Source organism: Notamacropus eugenii, chromosome 5 (genome assembly GCF_028372415.1).
Source record: "Notamacropus eugenii isolate mMacEug1 chromosome 5, mMacEug1.pri_v2, whole genome shotgun sequence".
Lineage (NCBI taxonomy): Eukaryota > Metazoa > Chordata > Mammalia > Diprotodontia > Macropodidae > Notamacropus > Notamacropus eugenii.
In genome coordinates this window covers 208,821,461-208,841,664 of record NC_092876.1, presented here as the reverse complement: position 1 = coordinate 208,841,664, position 20,204 = coordinate 208,821,461, and the positions used below count along the sequence as shown (strand labels likewise).

The 20,204-nt window shown below is 36.0% G+C and overlaps 1 protein-coding gene across 13 annotated transcripts in view; it reads left to right on the top strand.

Moving 5' to 3' along the window:
- Positions 1-20,204, top strand: part of NEB (nebulin) — a 241,861-nt gene that overhangs the window by 29,585 nt on the left and 192,072 nt on the right. For all 13 annotated transcript variants that reach the window (XM_072611940.1, XM_072611945.1, XM_072611950.1 and 10 more), the window contains 18 exons: positions 101-208; positions 2,361-2,477; positions 5,746-5,847; positions 5,936-6,043; positions 6,123-6,227; positions 6,685-6,783; positions 8,040-8,144; positions 9,042-9,149; positions 9,243-9,356; positions 10,944-11,045; positions 11,140-11,247; positions 11,335-11,439; positions 12,025-12,123; positions 14,057-14,161; positions 14,867-14,974; positions 15,059-15,172; positions 16,845-17,042; positions 18,482-18,589. In XM_072611940.1, coding sequence (XP_072468041.1) covers positions 101-208; positions 2,361-2,477; positions 5,746-5,847; positions 5,936-6,043; positions 6,123-6,227; positions 6,685-6,783; positions 8,040-8,144; positions 9,042-9,149; positions 9,243-9,356; positions 10,944-11,045; positions 11,140-11,247; positions 11,335-11,439; positions 12,025-12,123; positions 14,057-14,161; positions 14,867-14,974; positions 15,059-15,172; positions 16,845-17,042; positions 18,482-18,589 — 2,013 coding nt within the window. The remainder of the gene's footprint in view (positions 1-100; positions 209-2,360; positions 2,478-5,745; positions 5,848-5,935; positions 6,044-6,122; positions 6,228-6,684; positions 6,784-8,039; positions 8,145-9,041; positions 9,150-9,242; positions 9,357-10,943; positions 11,046-11,139; positions 11,248-11,334; positions 11,440-12,024; positions 12,124-14,056; positions 14,162-14,866; positions 14,975-15,058; positions 15,173-16,844; positions 17,043-18,481; positions 18,590-20,204) is intronic.

Genomic DNA, 20,204 nt, shown 5'->3' with positions numbered 1-20,204 from the left:
TTATCTGTGTTCCCTTATATCACCATACTTGCCTTTATACCTGACACCAACATGACTTGCTCCCCACACCAGTCCAATAATATTGCTTAATATCTTACAGAGAAAATACCAGGAAGACTTTGAGAGCCTCAAAGACCAAATTTACTTTATGCAGACAGAAACTCCAGAATACAAAGTTAATAAACAAGCTGGAATCGCTGCTAGTAAGGTATGTTTCATTAGCACTCTGTTTGCTACCTGACCTTTTGGGACATGTTTTTCTATGCTACTTCTGACTTTGAATGCAGAAAAGTACTAATCCAAGAAAGGTCAGCTAGTGGTCAGCACAGTGGATAGAGCACTGGACCTGGAATCAGGAAAACCTGAGTTCAAATCCAGCCTTAGACACTTATTAGCTATGTAACCCTGGACAAACCACTTAACTCTATTTGTTTCAGGTTCCTTATCGGAAAATGAGCTAGAGAAGGAAATGGCAAACTACTCCAGCATCTTTGCCAAGAAAACCCCAGTTGGGGGCACAAAGAGACAGATGCAACCAAACAATAAAATAACTAATTCCAGTGGAATTCAGGTTTCAGGAAATGCCACCATTTTTTATCATTTCTACTTTAGCTTTACAAGGTACTATCTATTAAAGGGTTTAAATGCCACTGTGCAGTGTGTTCTGATCAATACCAAAAAACTTATTTGAGATCTCTTAGATCTCAGGAGATTCCAGGAACAAGTAGACAGATCTATAACATTTAGATGCTTGGTCTCAGGGATGTGCTGGAGCCACCTCCTACATCTCTTGAAAACTAATTGCAAAACTTCAGTGTGTGCATTTATACCTCAGAAATGGGTTGATGCCATAGATCAGAGCTTGATTTATTGCTTTGTTGATGGTGTAGGCTTATAGTGACAGAAAAAATGTTAGTAATGCAGATTCACCCACCCTGCCCCCAGCCAGTTGTTAAGCCTTTACCTGCACACCCCTGCCTGGTTGCCTCTCCTGAAGATCTGGTTCTTAAACTGTGACTCCCTGGAATGGTTTTGTAGATAATATAGACAGTACTGTAAATATACAGGATAAAAATCTAATGTCTGTCTTCAATCAAGCAATAGTATTCTGTGATTTGTTAAGATGGATTCGGGGGTGGGGTTCAAATCTTTTTGGGTATATAACTGTCCACTATACCAGAACTTCAGCTTAATGATTAAGCTAGTTGATATTTCTGTTGCCTCCATGGTCGTTAGTCATTAGTAAACTGCCCTGTAGTCTCTAAGCCTGCCACTGTCCTAAGCATGCCCTGTGACCTGAATGATATTTGTGAGAATAATATAAATGGAACAAGACTGTAAATTGAGGTCAGGACTAGTATATCCATTGTGGCTACAGTCCTAAAAAAATGCCCTTTGCTATCTCCGCCAATAGTAGGTTGCAAGGAGAAGAAAAGGAAAGCTGGAGAAAGGTATATTGTGCCTATCAAGTCAATAGACATTTATTATGTGCTTCCTATGTGCCAGGCACTAGAACTAAATACTAGGGATACAAATACCATCAAGAAGAAAGATAGTCCTTGACCTCAAAGAGCTTACTTTCTAATGGGGGATGACAGTCATAAAAAGGAGCTGAAAATCAGTGGGAAAGGAGGCATGGCAGCAAAGTTTAAAGGATCAGAAACAGAACTGACAGAAATGAAGCATGACTCCCCTGGGCTCTTCCTCCAAATGAAGGTTCTGGGAGACATCATCAATGGCATGGAGAAGAGGGGTGGATGTTCCTGGGGGAGAAGGTCACAGGGAATAAGGGAAATTCTGGGGCGAGGAGACAGCTGAGGCATCGTGTCCATCAGGCCTCCTCAAACATACTAACCTATCCACACACATACTTGGATAGTCACTGATGTCCTAGTGTCCTCTTTACAAGTGGGATGTGGAGTAGAGGAAGCTATAAGGGTCCTTTCCACACCCTCACAGAATATGTTGGCAGTTTGGCAAATGGATATCAATATCTAGGTATAGGATCATAGTATCATAGATCTAAAGCTGGACAGGACCTCAGGAGGCATCTAGTCAGATGAAGTCATAGAGGCCTAGAAAAGTTAAGTGACTTGTACAGGGTCACACAAACATTAAGCCAGAGAGGCAGGATTTGAACCCAGGTTCTCTGATTCCAAAGGAAGTATTCTTTTTTATTGTGAGAAGAGGGAGGTAGGATGCAGCCTTTTGCATGATTATTAATATTTCATATTTATGGAATGCCAAGCACCCCTGTGTGTAGAAAGAGACTAATTCATGGAACTATGTGCCAATAGTATAACAGAGATCTTGGAACATAAAACTGACAGGCACTTTCTCATTTCTTTTCACTCCTACAGGTAAAATACAAAGAAGACTATGAAAAAAATAAAGCTACAGCTGATTATAATGTGCTTCCTGCTACAGAGAATCCGTTACTCAGACAGCTGAAGGCTGCAGGAAATGTCCTAAGTGATGTAAGTATTTTTAAACCTTAGCTGTAAAAATAACACCAATGGCAGCAACCCTAACAGTAGCAAGCTTTCATGTAGATCTTTAAGACTTGCAAAGAACTTGACATACTTCTCAACAAACCTGCAAATCAGGGATTACAGGTATTTTCCCCATTTTACAAATGAGGTTCAGAGAGGTCAAATGACAAGTGTTGAAGGAAAGATTCAAGGTCAGGTTTTCTTGACTTTCACAAAAATCTCTTTGCCAATTTTTTCCCTAAAATTCCTTAAGTGTATAACAACTTCTTCAAGCAATATGGATTTCTTAATGGATTTCTTAGTCCTTTCTTAACTGCAGGCCTGGAGTGCTTGTGCCGTGGATTCAGGCAAGCAGCACTGGACATCATCTCTCTGCTCTCTGCTCTCTTGCTAGGAGGAGCAGAATTGGATTTGTCAATAAATGGCTGGGAGAGGAGAGAAAAGTGACTAAGCCCTTCCAGATGCCCAGTCTTTCCCTTTTCAAATCTGCTACCCAAGGGATGTAAGAGAAAAAGCCATGGTTTAGGAATGAATGAAAAAGTATTAAGCACTTACTATGAGCCAGATACCACCTCTGGTTCAAACCAATCAATAAGCACTTTTAAAGTTCCCATTATGTGCCAGTTACAGTGCTAAGTGCTGAGGATGCAAAGACAAAAGCAGTCTCTTCCTTTAGGTAGTTTACATTCTAATAGACAGGAAGTCCAAACAGCCCTGGAAGAAATTAAAATTCTAGGCTCTTCAATACATAATTTCAGAAAGAGCTCTCTAATCTTTTAACTGCAAAATAAACAGATGTGTATATTTCAGTTAGATCAAAAGAAACAACTTCTTTCTAAAGGTGCTTCTTGAGAAAATGTCTTTACTGAGCCATTTTACGTTAAAGGATCAGTCTTGTCCGGTAATGGAACACAAAAAAAGATTCCCTAAGACTTCGCAGAAATTTTTAATTTTTTAAAGAATAGTTATGGAGATTTATAAGCCACTGGATTTGAAATGCTTGAGCTTAAGGAAGGAAAAAAGTCCTGACATTGAAAACAGGTCTATACTGGAAGAAATGGAACCATTACTCCATTTGGGGACATCTCAGGTGGAATCATCCCAAGCTCCCCCTCCCCAGTTAGTAACAAGCTACTTTGGGAATTGGACTGGGTGATCTCTAATATTCCTTACAACTCTAAATCAATCAGGTGACATGAATTTGCTAAATATTTACTATGCAGTATGCATTTTTAAGTACCAGGGATACAAAGAAAGTCTCTGTCCTCAAGGAGCTTACTTTATGTGGTGAGGTCTTTGCTTGGAGACATGTGATGGAATGCCATGGATGGATCTCAGAGTAAGTGGAGGGACATAAAATATTAAAAAGATTGGAAAGATAGGAAGGGATCAGATTTTGAAGATCTTCAAGTACCTAAAAGAAGACTTTATATTTGATTATGGAGATAATAGGGAGTCATTAAAGTTTATTGAGTGGAGGAGTTTATGTGACAGACCTACACTTCAGAAAAATCACTTTGGTAGCTGAGTGGAGGATAGATTAGATGGGGAACAAACTGGAGGCAGGGAGAACTTTAGAAGGATGTTGTAGTTATTGTTGTCATTGCATTCTTCTCGAAGAGCATCAATGATATTGGGATATTGTCACAGACAAGGTGAGAAGTGGTGAGGTCCTAAATTAGGGTGATTAATTTATTTAACCTATTTAAATACTTAGCCTTATACATGAACAGCTAGTACATCAGATAAAATTTTCTCATATTGTCATTTTACATTTTCTAAAGTTTTCATTTGTGTGAGGGCTATGCACACAAACATACATATGCACATATATGTGTGCATGTATGGGTGTATAAAAGCATATGCATGTGTACATGTGTGTTTGTATATGTACATATATGAATACACACATACATGCATTGTATACACACACATATATACGTATATATATATATATATATATATATATATATATATGTATACATTTATATGAGTGAATGGTTAGCTTTTCTCCATTGCATGACCAGAGATCACCCTTAAGCCTGGCCAGAAAATGTTTCCTCAGTCACAAGGAGGATTAGACAAGAGAATTGGAAGGACTGCGACAAACCTATCACCTCTTTTGGAAAAGCAACTCTTAAGTGTGTGTCCTCTTGGTGGTGATAGGTTCTTAGTATCTCCTTCCTGAAGAAAGGCTGTTCCATTGCTATTACAGAGGTATAAAAGCCATGCTCAAAAATCTCATTTTACTTTCACTGACCAGGACACCTTTGCTTAGAGGACCAAGCCTGGAAAAAATTTTATACCTAACAGCGTTTGAGGTTTTTTTAAATTCTAAATTCTAAGAATGTAAGCATAAATATATCAATTAACAAGTTTGTAATCATTCAGAAATTGCCAGCAATAAAATCAATGACTCTTCATGTTATTGTCATGCTAAAGATAATCCTCAGGTTCAATAGATAAGAATTATTAACAAATTCATGACATACCTTGATTAGCTATTAGTCAACATAGAAAAGATCTTCTAAGGCTAGATCTTTGGTAGGAAATGAAAAACTAGTGAAATTCCAATTCACCCATGAAATGTAGGGTAATCTCCACTTCAAGCAGTAAAGGCAGAAATGCTCATTTTAACAGTTTGCTTTAAGAATATAATTATAAATAAAAGTGCAGTTCTTAGATATGCTACTTGTCATTCCCTGCTGGGTTTTCAAACTTTATCAGCAAGATTATAAGTTTAAATATTCTTTGAAATGTTTTTCCACCAGGGACAATAAGAAGATAGAAGCATGTCCATTTCCGTTTAAACTGATAACATTCCTAATTGCTTCTCTTATGAATTTCTGCTTATGAATGTTTTTTAGAATCATTGCTAATTGTCACATTTCTATCTTGTAAGTATAAGAAGAACCTGAGTCAGTAAAAGGAAAGTCAGCCTTGAAAATGGCTCATATACACCATAGCCTTTAACCATCTGTGAGTCTTGATTCTAAGGTAGAAAACTGTTTTACGAGATCTTTTTCTTTCCAGAGATTATTTTTGAAGGAGTTAGAAACATAGATTTAATGTGCATTGCTAATGGCACAAAGGCTTATGATTCATAACACCCCAGCTTTTGATTATAGGTTTTCAAGATAATAGATGGAGACCTTTTTTTTTAAAATTTTAAAGTGTTTGAAAAATAAGAGCTCTTGTAATCAACGTGTAGGAGTGACAGAAATCTATTTTATCTGTTTTTTTCCTCTGACAGAAATTATACAAGGAAAACTATGAAAAGACAAAGGCAAAAAGCGTGAACTATTGTGAGACTCCGAAATTTCAACTTGATACAATTCTGCAAAACTTCAGTGATGTAAGCAAAACCCCACAGTGTCAATCCTTGGCGAAATCAGAGACTTATTTCACATATATAAACAAATGAAATGTGATTTGTCTTCCAGACTAAATATAAAGATTCATATGTGAAGAATATTTTGGGACACTATGTAGGCAGCTACGAGGACCCATACCATTCACACTGCATGAAAGTTGCAGCTCAAAACAGTGATGTAAGTTCATGTTTTCCAATGACATGGTTTTGAGAAGCTACAGCCAGAGTTAGCCCTCATATGTGCTTTCTCCTTGCAGAAAAATTACAAAGCAGAGTACGAAGAAGATAGAGGAAAATGCTACTTCCCCCAGACTATAACTCAAGAATATGAAGCAATCAAGAAACTAGACCAATGTAAAGATGTAAGTCTGCAACACAAACACTGGAGAATTTATGATGTCTGGGGGCTGATGTCCATAGAAAACAAGTGATCTTTCAGGATCTTCTTATGGCATCTAGTGGTCAAGATGTAGTTGACAATATTATTGTTTCCCTTAAAGTAATATAAATGGGAGGCAAGAAACCTACTTTTGGGGTAACTATCATATTTACTCTTAAAAATCTATAGAAATATACTCCTTTGTAGTTCTAGGTCAGTTAATAAATTCTTTTTTCTTTCTTTTTTGGTCTTTGAAAGGTAAAGAGAACCTCAGGAGACATAGATCGGTCATATTGACATTTGAATGTCTCTAAGAAGCTGAAATCTAGTTAGCATACAAAAACTTGATTGACCAAAAAAAATTTTGGGGGTGGTGGGAGCTATTCTTTTTTTCTTTTTATGTTTTCTGCAATGCATTGTAATTCCATTTTTTCTTCCAGCACACTTACAAAGTCCATCCTGATAAGACAAAATTCACTCCGGTTACTGATTCTCCTGTCCAACTGCAAGCTCAAAAAAATACGAAGCAGTTAAGTGATGTAAGTATCATGAAATGTTAGAAAATTCAGCCGCTTATGACTTATTGTTTTCAAATAATAACATGTTAAAATCCAATAATTCAAATATTTCTAGAAAGACTCATCTGGATGCTACTCATTTGGCTATATTTATATTTCCTATTATAAAAATAGTTTGTCATTATGTTTATTTTCCACATTCAAGTATTGATAAGGTAATAGGATGAAAAGCTCAATTGATCAATGAGGAGACATTGTGATGAGCTGTGCCAGCACTGGCATCAAAAGACCTTGGTTGAAATCTGGCCCTGATATTTATGGGCTTAAACTTAGACAAATTGTTTAAGCTCTCCAAGCTTCAGTTTTCTGATCTGTAAAATGGAGTGTTTAGACATATAAGGTCCCTTCCATCTGTAAATCATTAACCCTATGAGAGGGGGAAATGATGAAGCTTAATGGCAAAGAAATATGGACTAGATAACCTGCCAGGTCCCATCTGCTTCTAACATTCTTTGATTAGATTAAAAATTGAGGTTTCAGTTCACTGATTCTTTGCCTCTCCATTACAAAGAAAATATGAGCCTACAAGGGTAACTTTATTACATATACTTTTCATGAATATTCAAACTAATGCAGAACACAAAGAATTAGGTTCTATGAGGGGGATATGGAGTTTTAAAATAAAATGATAAATTATAAAGTAGCAAAAAGAATGTAGGTTAAAACATGTTAATGAGCTAAATCCTGAGTATTGATAAAGTAGACCTACTCAGGCTTTTTCTATAGAACAATGAGAATGATAATAGTACCTCACATTATGTAACACTCTGTAGCTTTCTAAACACTTTCAACTATATTGTCTCATTTGATTATATATGGACCTGTTATGTCCATTGGCCCCAGACTCCATGGGAGCCACTTACAGTATACAAGGTGTTCCCCAAAGTCTTAGTGAAGTTTTAAGCTTTAATAACTTACATTTTCTCTACAGCTATTAAAGCTTAAAATTGCACCAAGACTTTTGAGACCCTCTGTAGAAATGGGAAAAATTGAAATTGGCCTTCTTGTTTTCTCTAATGCTTTACTGTGATTATGGCCATGACACTGGTCTATCCTATTGGTCATACAATGGTATTGCCTACTCTAGGCTCTGGATCTTTCTTTTGATCTGATATTCACTGAATGCCAAATAATTTGCAGTATGCAATAGGAATAATCCATTAGGGTTATAGGACAGGCTTTCTCCTGTACTAAGAGGACATTCCCCTGTTTTTCAGCTGAATTATAAAGCAAAACACGAAAGTGAGAAGTTCAAGTGCAACATCCCAGCGGATGCGCCGAACTTCATTCAACACAGAGTCAATGCCTATAACCTCAGTGATGTAAGTTCTCAGTACAGAATGCCATAGGAGGGGGTGAGAATCCGTGATGTTTTGTATTTGTATCCCATTTCTGATGAAATGCTTCTAACAGCATTACAAATTACAATAGGAGATAACACAATAGTATCTCTCATATTTGGTGCCTGTGAACTGGGATCTCTTTTCCTGTTTCCACTACTAAGTTCTCAGCCAGTATAATTATTTGAATTCCCATAATAAGACATATGAATTCCCCTAAGACAGAGACTGGATAACATTTGCAAAACTGTGTGCTGATTTTCCCTAAAACACAAATATATCTTTTTTAAAATAACAATATTCTTCTGGTGAGAAGTGATGTAGCATAGGGATTAAAGGGCTAGCTAGTCTAAGGTTCAGAAAGAGCCTTGTTCAGATCCTGCTTGTGACACACACTGACTGTGTAAACTTGGGCTAGTGAAGTGAAATGAAGTGAGGGAAGTGCAGGGGCTCTGAAGCAATGAATTCACCATAGCTTGACATAGGGCAGCTAGGTGGTGCAGTGGATAGAGTGCCAGGCTTAGAGTCAGGAAGACTCATCTTCCTGAGTTCATATCTGGACTCAGACACTTATTAGCTGTGTAACCCTGGGCAAGTCACTTAACCCTGTTTGCCTCAGTTTCCTCATCTGCAAAATAAACTGGAGAAGGAAATGGCAAACCACTCCCATATCTTTGCCAAGAAAGCCCAAATGGGGTCGCAGAGTCAGACACGACTGAAAACAACTGAACAACAACAAAAGCCTGACAAAAGCCACCATATGGCTCCATGGCTTTCCTTATACCATGCCACTCTACAAGTACCCTTTCTACCCTTTGACAGAGAAATACACATCGTACAGAGCTTTCATAATTCTTCTACGTATGATTTATTCTCTAGAATGTTTACAAGCAGGACTGGGAGAAGGACAAAGCCAAGAAATTTGAAATTAAGGTGGATGCTATTCCCCTCCTGGCAGCCAAGGCCAACAGCAAGAATGCCAGTGATGTGAGTATTACTTGGGAACCATTGGAGGGAACTTTTTTGGCCTGTGTGTGTGGTGAGTGGAGTCTTCCATCTGGGCTGTTTCTCTTGGCTTAGGTGCTCTACAAGAAAGACTATGAAAAGAGCAGAGGAAAAATGATTGGAGCCTTAAGTGTTGAGGATGATCCTAAGATCCTGCACTCTTTGAAGGTGGCCAAAAATCAGAGTGATGTAAGTGATTTTGAAAATCTCTCATGTTTCTTATTTTACTCATCTTCCTCACTAACATGTCCAGAGTTTGATGGAGCATCTCAGCATGGCTGCTGTGAGAGACTTTGTGGAACAGAAGCATCACATTTCTAGATGCTCATAGGTACTTATATTAAGGTTCTATTGGAAATGACTGAATTTTCCTAAATATCTTTAATTCCCTCACAATGGGAAGAAATGATTGTTTTAATGATGTTCATATTTCATCTCCTATTTATGTATTTGAAATCAAAATCATTACTTCTAACATTTTCTAAAACATTTAGCTCATTTCAAAAGACTTTTAAATGATATTTTAAAAAGAAAATTCAATAGAATTTTTAAAAATACACTTATTCAGGTCTTAAGATGTACAAGCATTGTACTAACTATTTAACCATTAGTAACTACTTTCAGAGAAGTTATTTTTGTTACTTACAAGACATTTTTTTTATTTTGTTAGGGACAGGGATAAGGCAGGGACTGATGATTCCTTTATTAGAGATATCTCTACCAATGATGCTGGTAAGGTTGATACCTTGTCAGCCTCATACAGCCAATATCTTACAGAAATGAGTTTTCCTGGTTTCGTGGCCAGCTCATTATCCACTATGGCATACTTCCCCCACCTCTGATACACTGTATATAATTTTCAAAATAATGTTAATATCCTTTTAAAGTACATTTTTAAGTTTTTATTTGAGTGAGTTCAGAAAGGTGATGAGGGAATACATGTCATGTAGCACAGCTGTAATTAGAGCAAAGCAACAGAGTCTTTATGCCAGGACTCCAAGATTTGGAAAATGCTGACAGGAGTTTACATTGCTTCAGCAGAGAGAAGCAACCAAGCTCTCAGCCCATAACTGGTTAGAATAATGAATGAAAACTGGAAGCTACTAAATAGCATCCTTCCTCCCACTCCCAGCTCTACCCTGTTCCATCTCCTACAGCCTCTGCAATACAGTGCCAAGTGTCCAGGTGTCTATTGCCCAACAATAGGACCCTGTATCTCAAAGTCCAAACTGAATTTGACCTAAAGAGTTCTTTGGAGAGTATCTTTCATACAACTCACCCTTGACACCAGAATCCCATATCACAAAAACATGGAAAGCCTGTATAATCAAGTGACATTAATGAATGGTAAAATCCATTTTAAGAGATGACATAAATGGCATTGCCATTCCAGAATTTAATAGATTTAATCTAATTCTAAGTCTATGACCAGGTTCTCTGTTAATGGTAATAAATAGTGATTTTATTTTTCAGATTTGCAAACAGTAGTGATACAAGTCAAATGTAGATTAGCTAGCAGTAGTTACCTGCTTGAAATCACTGAGAATTACCAGAAATGGTCATGTGTTTTATTTTTAATATAATCTCTCCAATTTATCATTTATGATAACTATTGTCTTTTATTGTGAGTTTTCAAAGCTTGTTTTTTTCTGATGTTTTGCAAAGCAATGTTAAAAAACAAAAAGATAAGATATGATTTAAAGTACTCCCTTAAGTATAGGACTGAAATGAAATCTTTTTGCAATGACTTGATATCGTTTTCCCTTCTTCCGGCAGAGGTTATACAAAGAAAACTATGAAAAGACAAAGGCAAAGAGCATGAATTACTGTGAAACCCCCAAGTTTCAAATGGATACCCTTCTGAAGAATTTCAGTGAGGTTAGAGTACCTGAAATTATTCATTTGGTTTTATTTGCTACCCACTGTTTGACAAATCCATGTGAACTTGAATTAAATGTGTTTTGTCTTCCAGACTAAATATAAAGATTCCTATGTAAAGAATATTTTGGGGCATTGCTTAGGCACCTTCGAGGACCCCTATCATTCCCATTGCATGAAAGTTGCTGCTCAAAACAGTGATGTAAGTTCAGAGATAATTACTGAAATTCCACCATATTGTTGTCTAAATGACAATGGGAAATTATTTGTGTGTTCTTTTTCCTCTTAGAAAAATTACAAAGCAGAGTATGAAGAAGATAGAGGCAAATGCTACTTCCCTCAGACAATAACACAAGAATATGAAGCAATCAAGAAACTAGACCAGTGTAAAGATGTAAGTTGGCTGCTGCAAGAAACAAATTCTTTTGATTGATGGTGTTTGGGAAGTGACTGTGACATCTAGTGGTCAGAATGAGTTTAGCAACTGAGTTTAGAAGGAGAGAGGATGAGAAAAAGGCAAGTTTTGGATATTCTAGTGATAGGGACAGAAAGCATTACTGTCAAAAGTGCTACTCATTATTTTAAAAAACACAACAAGTTTAAACTTTTAAAGGCAAACTTCTGGATTTTTATTGCTTATTAAATGAATATATATGTATGTATTATATGAAGACAGAGATCATAGATTTAGAGCAGAGAAAGATCTTGGCCCCTAATTTTACAAATGAGGAAACTGAGACCTAGAGAGGTTGTTACTTGCCCAAGATCACTTAGAATATTTATGGTTGAGGTTGGACTGAATCTATCTACTTATTCCAGATTTAGGTCTTTTTTTTCTATTGCATAGTTAGATAAATTTCTCTGCAAAACAGTGTGTTAGTGACTAAGTGAACTCTTGACACTACTGAATCTTTTTTACATGTTAGTATGGGTATAAGTGATTTACTCTTATCACTGAACTTTTCATTTTTTCCCCTAGCATACCTACAAGGTTCATCCTGATAAAACAAAATTCACACCTGTCACTGACTCTCCTGTCCAGTTGCAAGCCCAGATTAATACCAAACAGCTAAGTGATGTAAGTACTTTTGAATGTCAGGGTAGAAGAGAACACAAAAAGATCTTATATATTTAAATAATCAGTAAATTAAAAAATGAAATAAGCTTGTAGGCTGGCTTACCACCTACAAAGTATTTCTGATTTTATATCCAATATTTATACCTATTACTTATATTTTTCTTTCTTACTATTATTAATATTAAATGTTAAAAGGACTCCATAACTTATGGTCTTTGTGTGTGTGTATGTGCGTGTATGTGTGTGTGCTTAAATTTCCCTGACATTTTGGTCAGTCCCAGAGAGTTTTCTAAATATGTATCTAAGGTTATAATATAGGCTTTTACTTAATAAGGCATTATTCATTCTATAAATTACTTTCTCTTAGTAAATTTTTAGTTAACTCTGAGCATATTGGGATTCATTCATTGAAATTATCAAGGAAATCTTCATGTACATAAAGTCAGTATGGGTTTATATTCACGAACTAAGAAGTGGAACAATTCTGGTATTTTCAAATTTTGCATGTAGACAAGAGTTTAAAAATTAGCTTCATTACACTAGCTCAAGTTTAGGAGTCAAGCACTTGATTTAGGCAACATGCGCTAGATAGCACACCAGGTAACATGTATCCCTTTTCCCATCTACCCCAAAGCATCTCTATTCCAAAGTGTCACAAGTTCTTCCATTAGTTATCCTAAGGCTCAGATAACAGAAATCAAAGGGGAGAAACTCTGATACTAGGATTAGGCTCTGAATCCAAATAACTGATTCTTTGTCCTAAAAAGATCAAATATTTTAACATAGTTGGGTTTGGTCTGTACCAAAGATGTATTTTTGGCATTTTATTCTTGCATGAACCCTTGATCATTTCTATGTATATAAAAATGCTTCAAAATGAAACTAAAGAGTCTACCAGCTTCATCAGTCAATTGTTAAGCGTTTATTAAGCCCTTACTATGTGTCAGGCACTGTTTAGGGAGATTAGCAAAGGAACTATAAAAGCAATAATCCACTTTACTTTTTCATTAGGATTAGAGGTAATGCCAATTCATGGATCAGGGAAATACTTCAACATTAAGACATCTACAATAAATATGTTAAACATGTACAACCGGTTGAACTTTCTTTTTGCTTATTCTTTTTTTAAAAAATAATTTTCTTTTAAAATGTTTTATTGCTGCCCTATTACTTCCTTGTGACTTCTGTTCCCACTCCCGAAAGAAGTAGAACGAAATAGAACAAATCAATATATTGACAATATCTGGAAGCATGTGCCTCATCCCTTCTCTACTGAAAGGAAGAGAGATGCTTAATTCCATAGGCATGACTGCTCACTGCACCCAATCCTAGTTCTGAAGTATTTCAGTGCTGTTTTCCTTTATATTATCAGTCATTATGTAAGTTGGCCTCCTGGTTCTACTACTTTGTTTTGTATCAATTCATGCAAGTCCTCCCACAGTTCTCTGAATTCTTTATATTCATCATTTTTAAGGTACCATGACATTTCATTCCAACCATATGGCTTAATTCATTCTCCAATTGATTTTTCCCTCCAACTGCTAGTTGCTTTTCCTCCAAGGTTCCCTGGGATCTGCTCTGTATGTTTCATATGTGCCTTTTTTCATGTATAAGTTGTCATCCCTTTCAGAAAGCATATCCCTGGCACCTAAAACAATGGATGACCCAAAATAGGTATTTAATAAATGTATGTTGGTTAGTTTATTTTTTTTCCTTTCAATCCTTTAGGAGTAGCTATACTTCAGTGATGTCAGTTCACATTTGGATATACCATTCTTCTATGAAAGGGAGAGAGAAACTCTGCAAATCTGGGGCTATATTTGTTTCTTTAGAAAGCAAAAAAGTACTATTGCAGCAGTTACATGGTATTTGAATAAAGATGACCTTGCAGGGTGTTCCCATCTGTACTGACTATTCATCTTTGGTTTTTCAGCTGAATTACAAAGCAAAACATGAAAGTGAGAAGTTTAAATGCAATGTACCAGCAGATGCTCCAGCCTTCATTCAGCATAGAGTCAATGCCTACAACTTGAGTGATGTAAGTATAAAAATCCTGCTTCTCTACATTCACTAGATTTCCTGCTGCGTGCATGCAAGAGTAATTATTTTAGTTAATAGAATGGTTTAAAAGAAGGATAGCATACTAAGAATTATACTGATGACAGCGTCAAGGTTATAATCAGAGAAATTAGAACCACAAAATGAGGTGGATTCGTCATATAACAAGAATGACATATAACCAATGGACAGCCTACATCTTCCATTAGTATCATCATAATGTCAAGAGAGCTAGAGGAAAGCCCCCAGAACTCTGAGCTGACCTGACTGCCTGTGGAGGATTTATAGTCAAGAACTCCACAGGATGAAGTCTGAGTGTTTCAATTAAAGAACACAACAGGACTGAAGTGTGGCAGCCATACCCTCCAGCCAGATTCCTCTGCAAGAGAATTGTAATTATAAAGTGACTGACTGGGGCTGTTGAGTTAAACACCCAGTGGATATGAGCCTTTTGAAAGTTTGTGAAGCCTTGAGCAAGAAAAGCTATAAGTATACATATTAGAGTGTCAGGAGGTAAAGCTGATTATAATATAGTGCTTGTGGCAAATGGACTGTTTAGAAGCAGAATGGATTTTGCAATAAATTGAAGCCTAATAAATTATATTTGCATTTGGTCTTTAACAGATAGATCCATGTTGAATATGACATTTATGATTCTTATGTATGTGTGTGTTACCTTCCTCAGAATATTTATAAGCATGACTGGGAGAAGAGCAAAGCTAAGAAATTTGAAATTAAGGTGGATGCTATTCCCCTTCTGGCAGCCAAAGCCAACAGCAAGAATGTCAGTGATGTGAGTATACCTATAGAACAGGGGCAAGAGAACTGGGTAGAGTTGCTTTGAGTGCAGACTCACCTGTGTGATGTCCTTATGCAGGTGCTCTACAAAAAAGACTATGAACAGAGCAAGGGGAAAATGATTGGAGCCCTGAGCATTCAGGATGATCCAAAGATCCTTCACTCTTTGAAGACAGCCAAAAATCAGAGTGATGTAAGTGTCTCTCCAAGTCTCTTGCTTTGACATTTTCTTGGTTTTGACTCTTAGCATGTGTTCCTGGTGCCATCTTGCATGCAGTAGGTGCTTTGTTTGTTGAATTGAATAGAACTAGGGATGTCTTGTAAAAAGGTTCAATTAAAATCACAGGATCAAGGTGGCAAGTCAGTTATGAAGGACTGGGAATGAAGCTGAATTGATTTGCTAGATGGATATCTTTGCTTTTTGAGACAGAAATTACTGAGTTGTGCTCAAGGTACATTTTATAAGAAATGCCCATGTGAGTGATTATCTAGATCTTATTAATATATGGCTATGCCCATGTAGGATAGTTATGTCCAGATGGATTATAAACATATATATGTGTATATTTCATATAAACATATAGATTATCTAAATAAACAGTTAATGGATGGCATAGATAAATATCTTTGGAATCTGGCCTACCCTTCTCCAAGGGAGACTGTGATTCCCACTACGAGAGTAGGAGAAAGGTCAAGGATGGACATTTACTCCTTTTTTCACTTACCTCCAAGAGGGATACCAGGATCGAATTATGTCTATCTGCCTTCTCAAATATTGGTAGTCTAGAGATATGCTTCTGGTACAGAAGAAAAATGATTTCTTTAGTTATTCTTGAAGAAAAGAGTGGCATTTGTACTCAAAGCTTAGCTCCTCCCCATCAAATGCTAGTTACAAAAAAGACCATCAAAATGCTGCATAAATGCACATACATATTAAAGAAAATAATAAGCAGAAATCAGAGAAATTATATAGACTAGAGTATATCAAAGAGTGAATGAGCTTTCAGAGGTTTAATCTTACCTAAGATGTCTATTCTAGCAATCTCTAGGAAGGTAAGCTGGAAATTAGGTACATTATGGGCATGAGTAGGATATAACATAGAATTCATAGGAGAATTGAATGCATGATCTCTCTTTTATTAGTACCACCTGCTAACTATGGTAACTTTTCAAGGCATATGAAACTGCCTTTCATGAGGCTCATGATCAGGACCCACTATTTATAAGCCAGGTGTGCCATGGGACCAGGTCTTGAAATATTTTCAATATGACAATGTTGGGATGGTCACAGCATTTAAATCAGCAATAGATAAGACTCTGGAGTTCTCAGTGAAGCACATCTACTGTTGAAATAGGTGTTACCTTATAGGTGACTTGGCAAACAATCTTGTTTCCTTAATTTAACATCTACTGTTTTAGCATGTTGTTTAAGGAAAACTAAAAAGTCCATCATTCAATTCCCAAAGCAATTATTTTATAAAAGTTAAAGCATAGAAGAAAATTTTTATTTAGTTCTACAATCTCCTGTGAATAAAAAAGGACTATAGTAAAGATGAAATTTCCCAGGAATGTCCAGAAAACCTTTCCTGATGTTCTCTTTTCAGTGCTGATCTACTCTTTCAGATCTCACGTAGCACTTTGTTTTGCAGCTTTCTAATGAACTTATAGTATCCATGTGAGATACTGTTTGCTGAACTTCAGAAATGTGTGGTTTATGTGGAGAAAAATCAAAGAGGTTAGATCTACTTCAGTGTCTAGATCTACTTCTAAAACTTGTATTTCTCCTTAATTAGGATTTTTTTGCATTTTTCTAGCACCCTTTGGATAGTTCCTGCAATGAATGATCTCTTCCTTTTCTTTCACAGAGGGAATATCGCAAAGATTATGAAAAGGCAAAGACTATCTACACAGCACCTTTGGATATGCTCCAAGTCACTCAAGCAAAGAAAACTCAGGCCCTAGTCAGTGATGTTGACTATAAACATGTCCCTCATGGTTACAGCTATCCCCCTGATAGCGTCAATGTAGAGTTGGCAAAGAAGGCTTATGCCCTACAAAGTGATGTGAGTAACTGAAATTTTTTCTTCTCCCCATATAATTTTCTAGGTAAACCAACAATAAATTGAATTTACTATGGTAGCAAAAAAAAAAAAAAATCCTCACATAGTTGAGGAGGTGGAAAATGTAAATATCAGGGTTCATGAGGACTTCTTTCCAAAACAAAAAGTTAGTCAAGACGTTCCATGTACAAAGAAGAAGGCTCACATTGTGTAGAGAATACTTAGATGAATGGTGCATTCTATTTTCTTGCATATAGAAGATGTACACATTAGCCAGCTGGTTTCCCCTCCCCACATGGTAGGCCTATAAGGGGAGAAATTATTTTAGTTTTATGACCATAGACAACTTGGATGCTCCCTTTTCTAAAACAGATATAAAGATTACTGCTATAAAATGCTAATTAATACTTTACAGGAATAATTTCAACAAGACTTTACAACCAAAACTTGGTTTCCCTTGGCATTTAATAAATACCATATTTGATATTTTACTAATATAATAAATATAATATTTAATAATATAAATGTATATTATATAAATATATACATATTTATATGCATAGATAGATAGATGATAAACTAATGGGGATTTTAGGTTTTGTCTACCTATGAGAAAATAATGTACAAGAAATAAAAGTCTTGCTTGTCATTTCATTTGCGTTTTTATACTAACTCAAAATCTTATACTTTGCTTCCCATAAATTTCAATAAATTCCTAAAGGCAATAATTTTGAGAACATTTCATTGTCTAATGTTGACATATCCCTGCAAGCACCATCACTTTTAAAGTCCTAGATGGTTGAGCACTTAATATGAATGATTACTATCGAGTCTCAGGAAGACAGGTAATTACAAATGTTTCCTTATGACATTAGAAACCTTCAGACTGATCACCAAATCATAGTATTTTAACTGTAAAATTATCTTGGAGTTTACATAGTTCAAACATATCTCTCATAGTTCTACTAATCTTATCTATCCCCTGAAATGTACATTATGCAAATAAGTTTTTCCTCCTGGAATCTTAGTTCTAGTTTCAATGTTTTAAAATTAGAAGTTTAAATATTTATTTAGGGAGGAAGACTCTTTACGTTTAATGAAAGGTAGCAAAAAGATGTAGTTTTTTTTCTTAATTTCTTTTGTGTTTGGTTGTGTCTGGTTGACTACTTAAAAGTTCAATGCAAACTGGAAGGATGTATTAAACCTTACTGATTTCATAAGCAAAGAATTTTAGCTAAGTTTTTAAAATCTTGCAGATTATCTATATTAGAATAAAAAGACAGGCCAAAGGGACTTGTCATTTAGGAAAAATCAAAAGCCAAAGAGTGATTAAAATCTAGCCCAATTGCATTAAAATTGCATTATATGCGATATTGATTATGTTCCATGCTTTTTGCTGGCACTGCATGAACTCAGACTTAATCTTTGCTTTGGGGTTTTAGGTTGAATATAAAGCTGACTACAATAGCTGGATGAAAGGCTGTGGCTGGATGCCATTTGGGTCCTTGGAAATGGAAAAGGCCAAGAAAGCTTCAGATATTCTTAATGAGGTACAGAAGCAGATGAGTGTGTTATATGTACATTCTTTTGTTATTTTTTTCAGTTTTACATTTGTGTCTGACTCTTCATGATCCCATTTCTGGCTTTCTTGGTAAAGACTATGGAGTGATTTGCTATTTCCTTCTCTAGCTCATTTTACTGATGAAGTAACTGAGGCAAACAAGGTTAAGTGACTTGTCCAAGGTCACACAGCTAGCAAGTATCTGAGGCCACATTTGAACTCGGGTCTTCCTGACTCCAGGCCCAGCACTCTGTTTACTGGGCCACCTAGCTGCCCATATGTACATATATTATGTTACATAACACACACACTCACACATATACACACATACATAGCTACATTTGACGTCAACTTACCTAAAATTCCTTTTCAAATTTTTTAATCTAAACTCCACAAACAGTAAACAAAATTCACATTTCCATATATAAAGAACAGAAAAAGAGAATTTCTCACAAAATTGTGCATCTCTACTTTATCATTTGCTTTTCTCTCTAAGTATACAACAATAAATACATTTCAAAATTGTCCTACTTTTTTGTGTTTCCTCTGGCCTTCCATCTGTTCTCTTCCATGCATTTTAACAACCTTTCTCCCTACTTCCTCTTTATCTGCACCTTGTTGAAAAAGAAAAGAAAAACAAACCCTTGTGACAAATAAATGTAGTTTAGCAAAACAAATTCCCACACTGACTGGCCATGCCTAAGAATGTATATTACATCCTTCACCAGCTCTATGGCATGCTAAATCATCCATCCTCTGGAACTGGGGTTGGTCCTTATGTTGATCAGAGTTGAGTTACTTTATTTTTGAAGTCCCCCAAAGGATGAATGAGTCTCCTAAACTATGACAGGCACTGCTAAATGACAATCACATCTCATTTTATCCAGCATCACTGGAGATGGCACTGTTCCACAGAAATAAATTTTCCAGATAGAAAAATCTTATCCTCTTTAAATACCAAAATAGTTTTTAAAAAACCCAATTGTTTTTACTGAAAGAAATCTTTCCAAAATATACTACATACTTTTCAACCTTTTAAGAAAAAAATATATATAGTAGAACATAATATAATAAACATAACAACATAAAATAATGTAATCTAACTTTTTCTTGATGACTTGGAGTCATCGTTATGAACATTAGTTATGCTATTGTGCTGCAGTATAGTGATAGTCCCTAAGCTCTCTATTTACAGCCACACTAAATCCTCCAAGGCTATTATTCTTTTAGTTCTTATTATTAGTTTCCATATCTCCTCCCTTCATATCGAGCTGTCACCTGTCACTTCTCCCTTCAAATAATTAAGTTTGTTAGACTACGTCTAGCAATCAACAAGCAGTTGTTAAGGGCTGACTGTGCTAGACAAAGTGCATTGAGGATACAAAGACAAAACTGAAACAGTCCCTAACCACAAGGAGCTTATATTCATTTGATAGACTTACTGATGGTCCAAGGGTCTTACCTACAAAGGAAAGCACATGGACTTTGTGACAGATATTTTGCTCTCTCGGAAACCTATTTTACTTAATGGATTTGTGACTGTTTTGAAAGAGTGAGGCTTTGGATATCTTACTTTCAGATAAAAAGGGCACATGTGGAGAAGT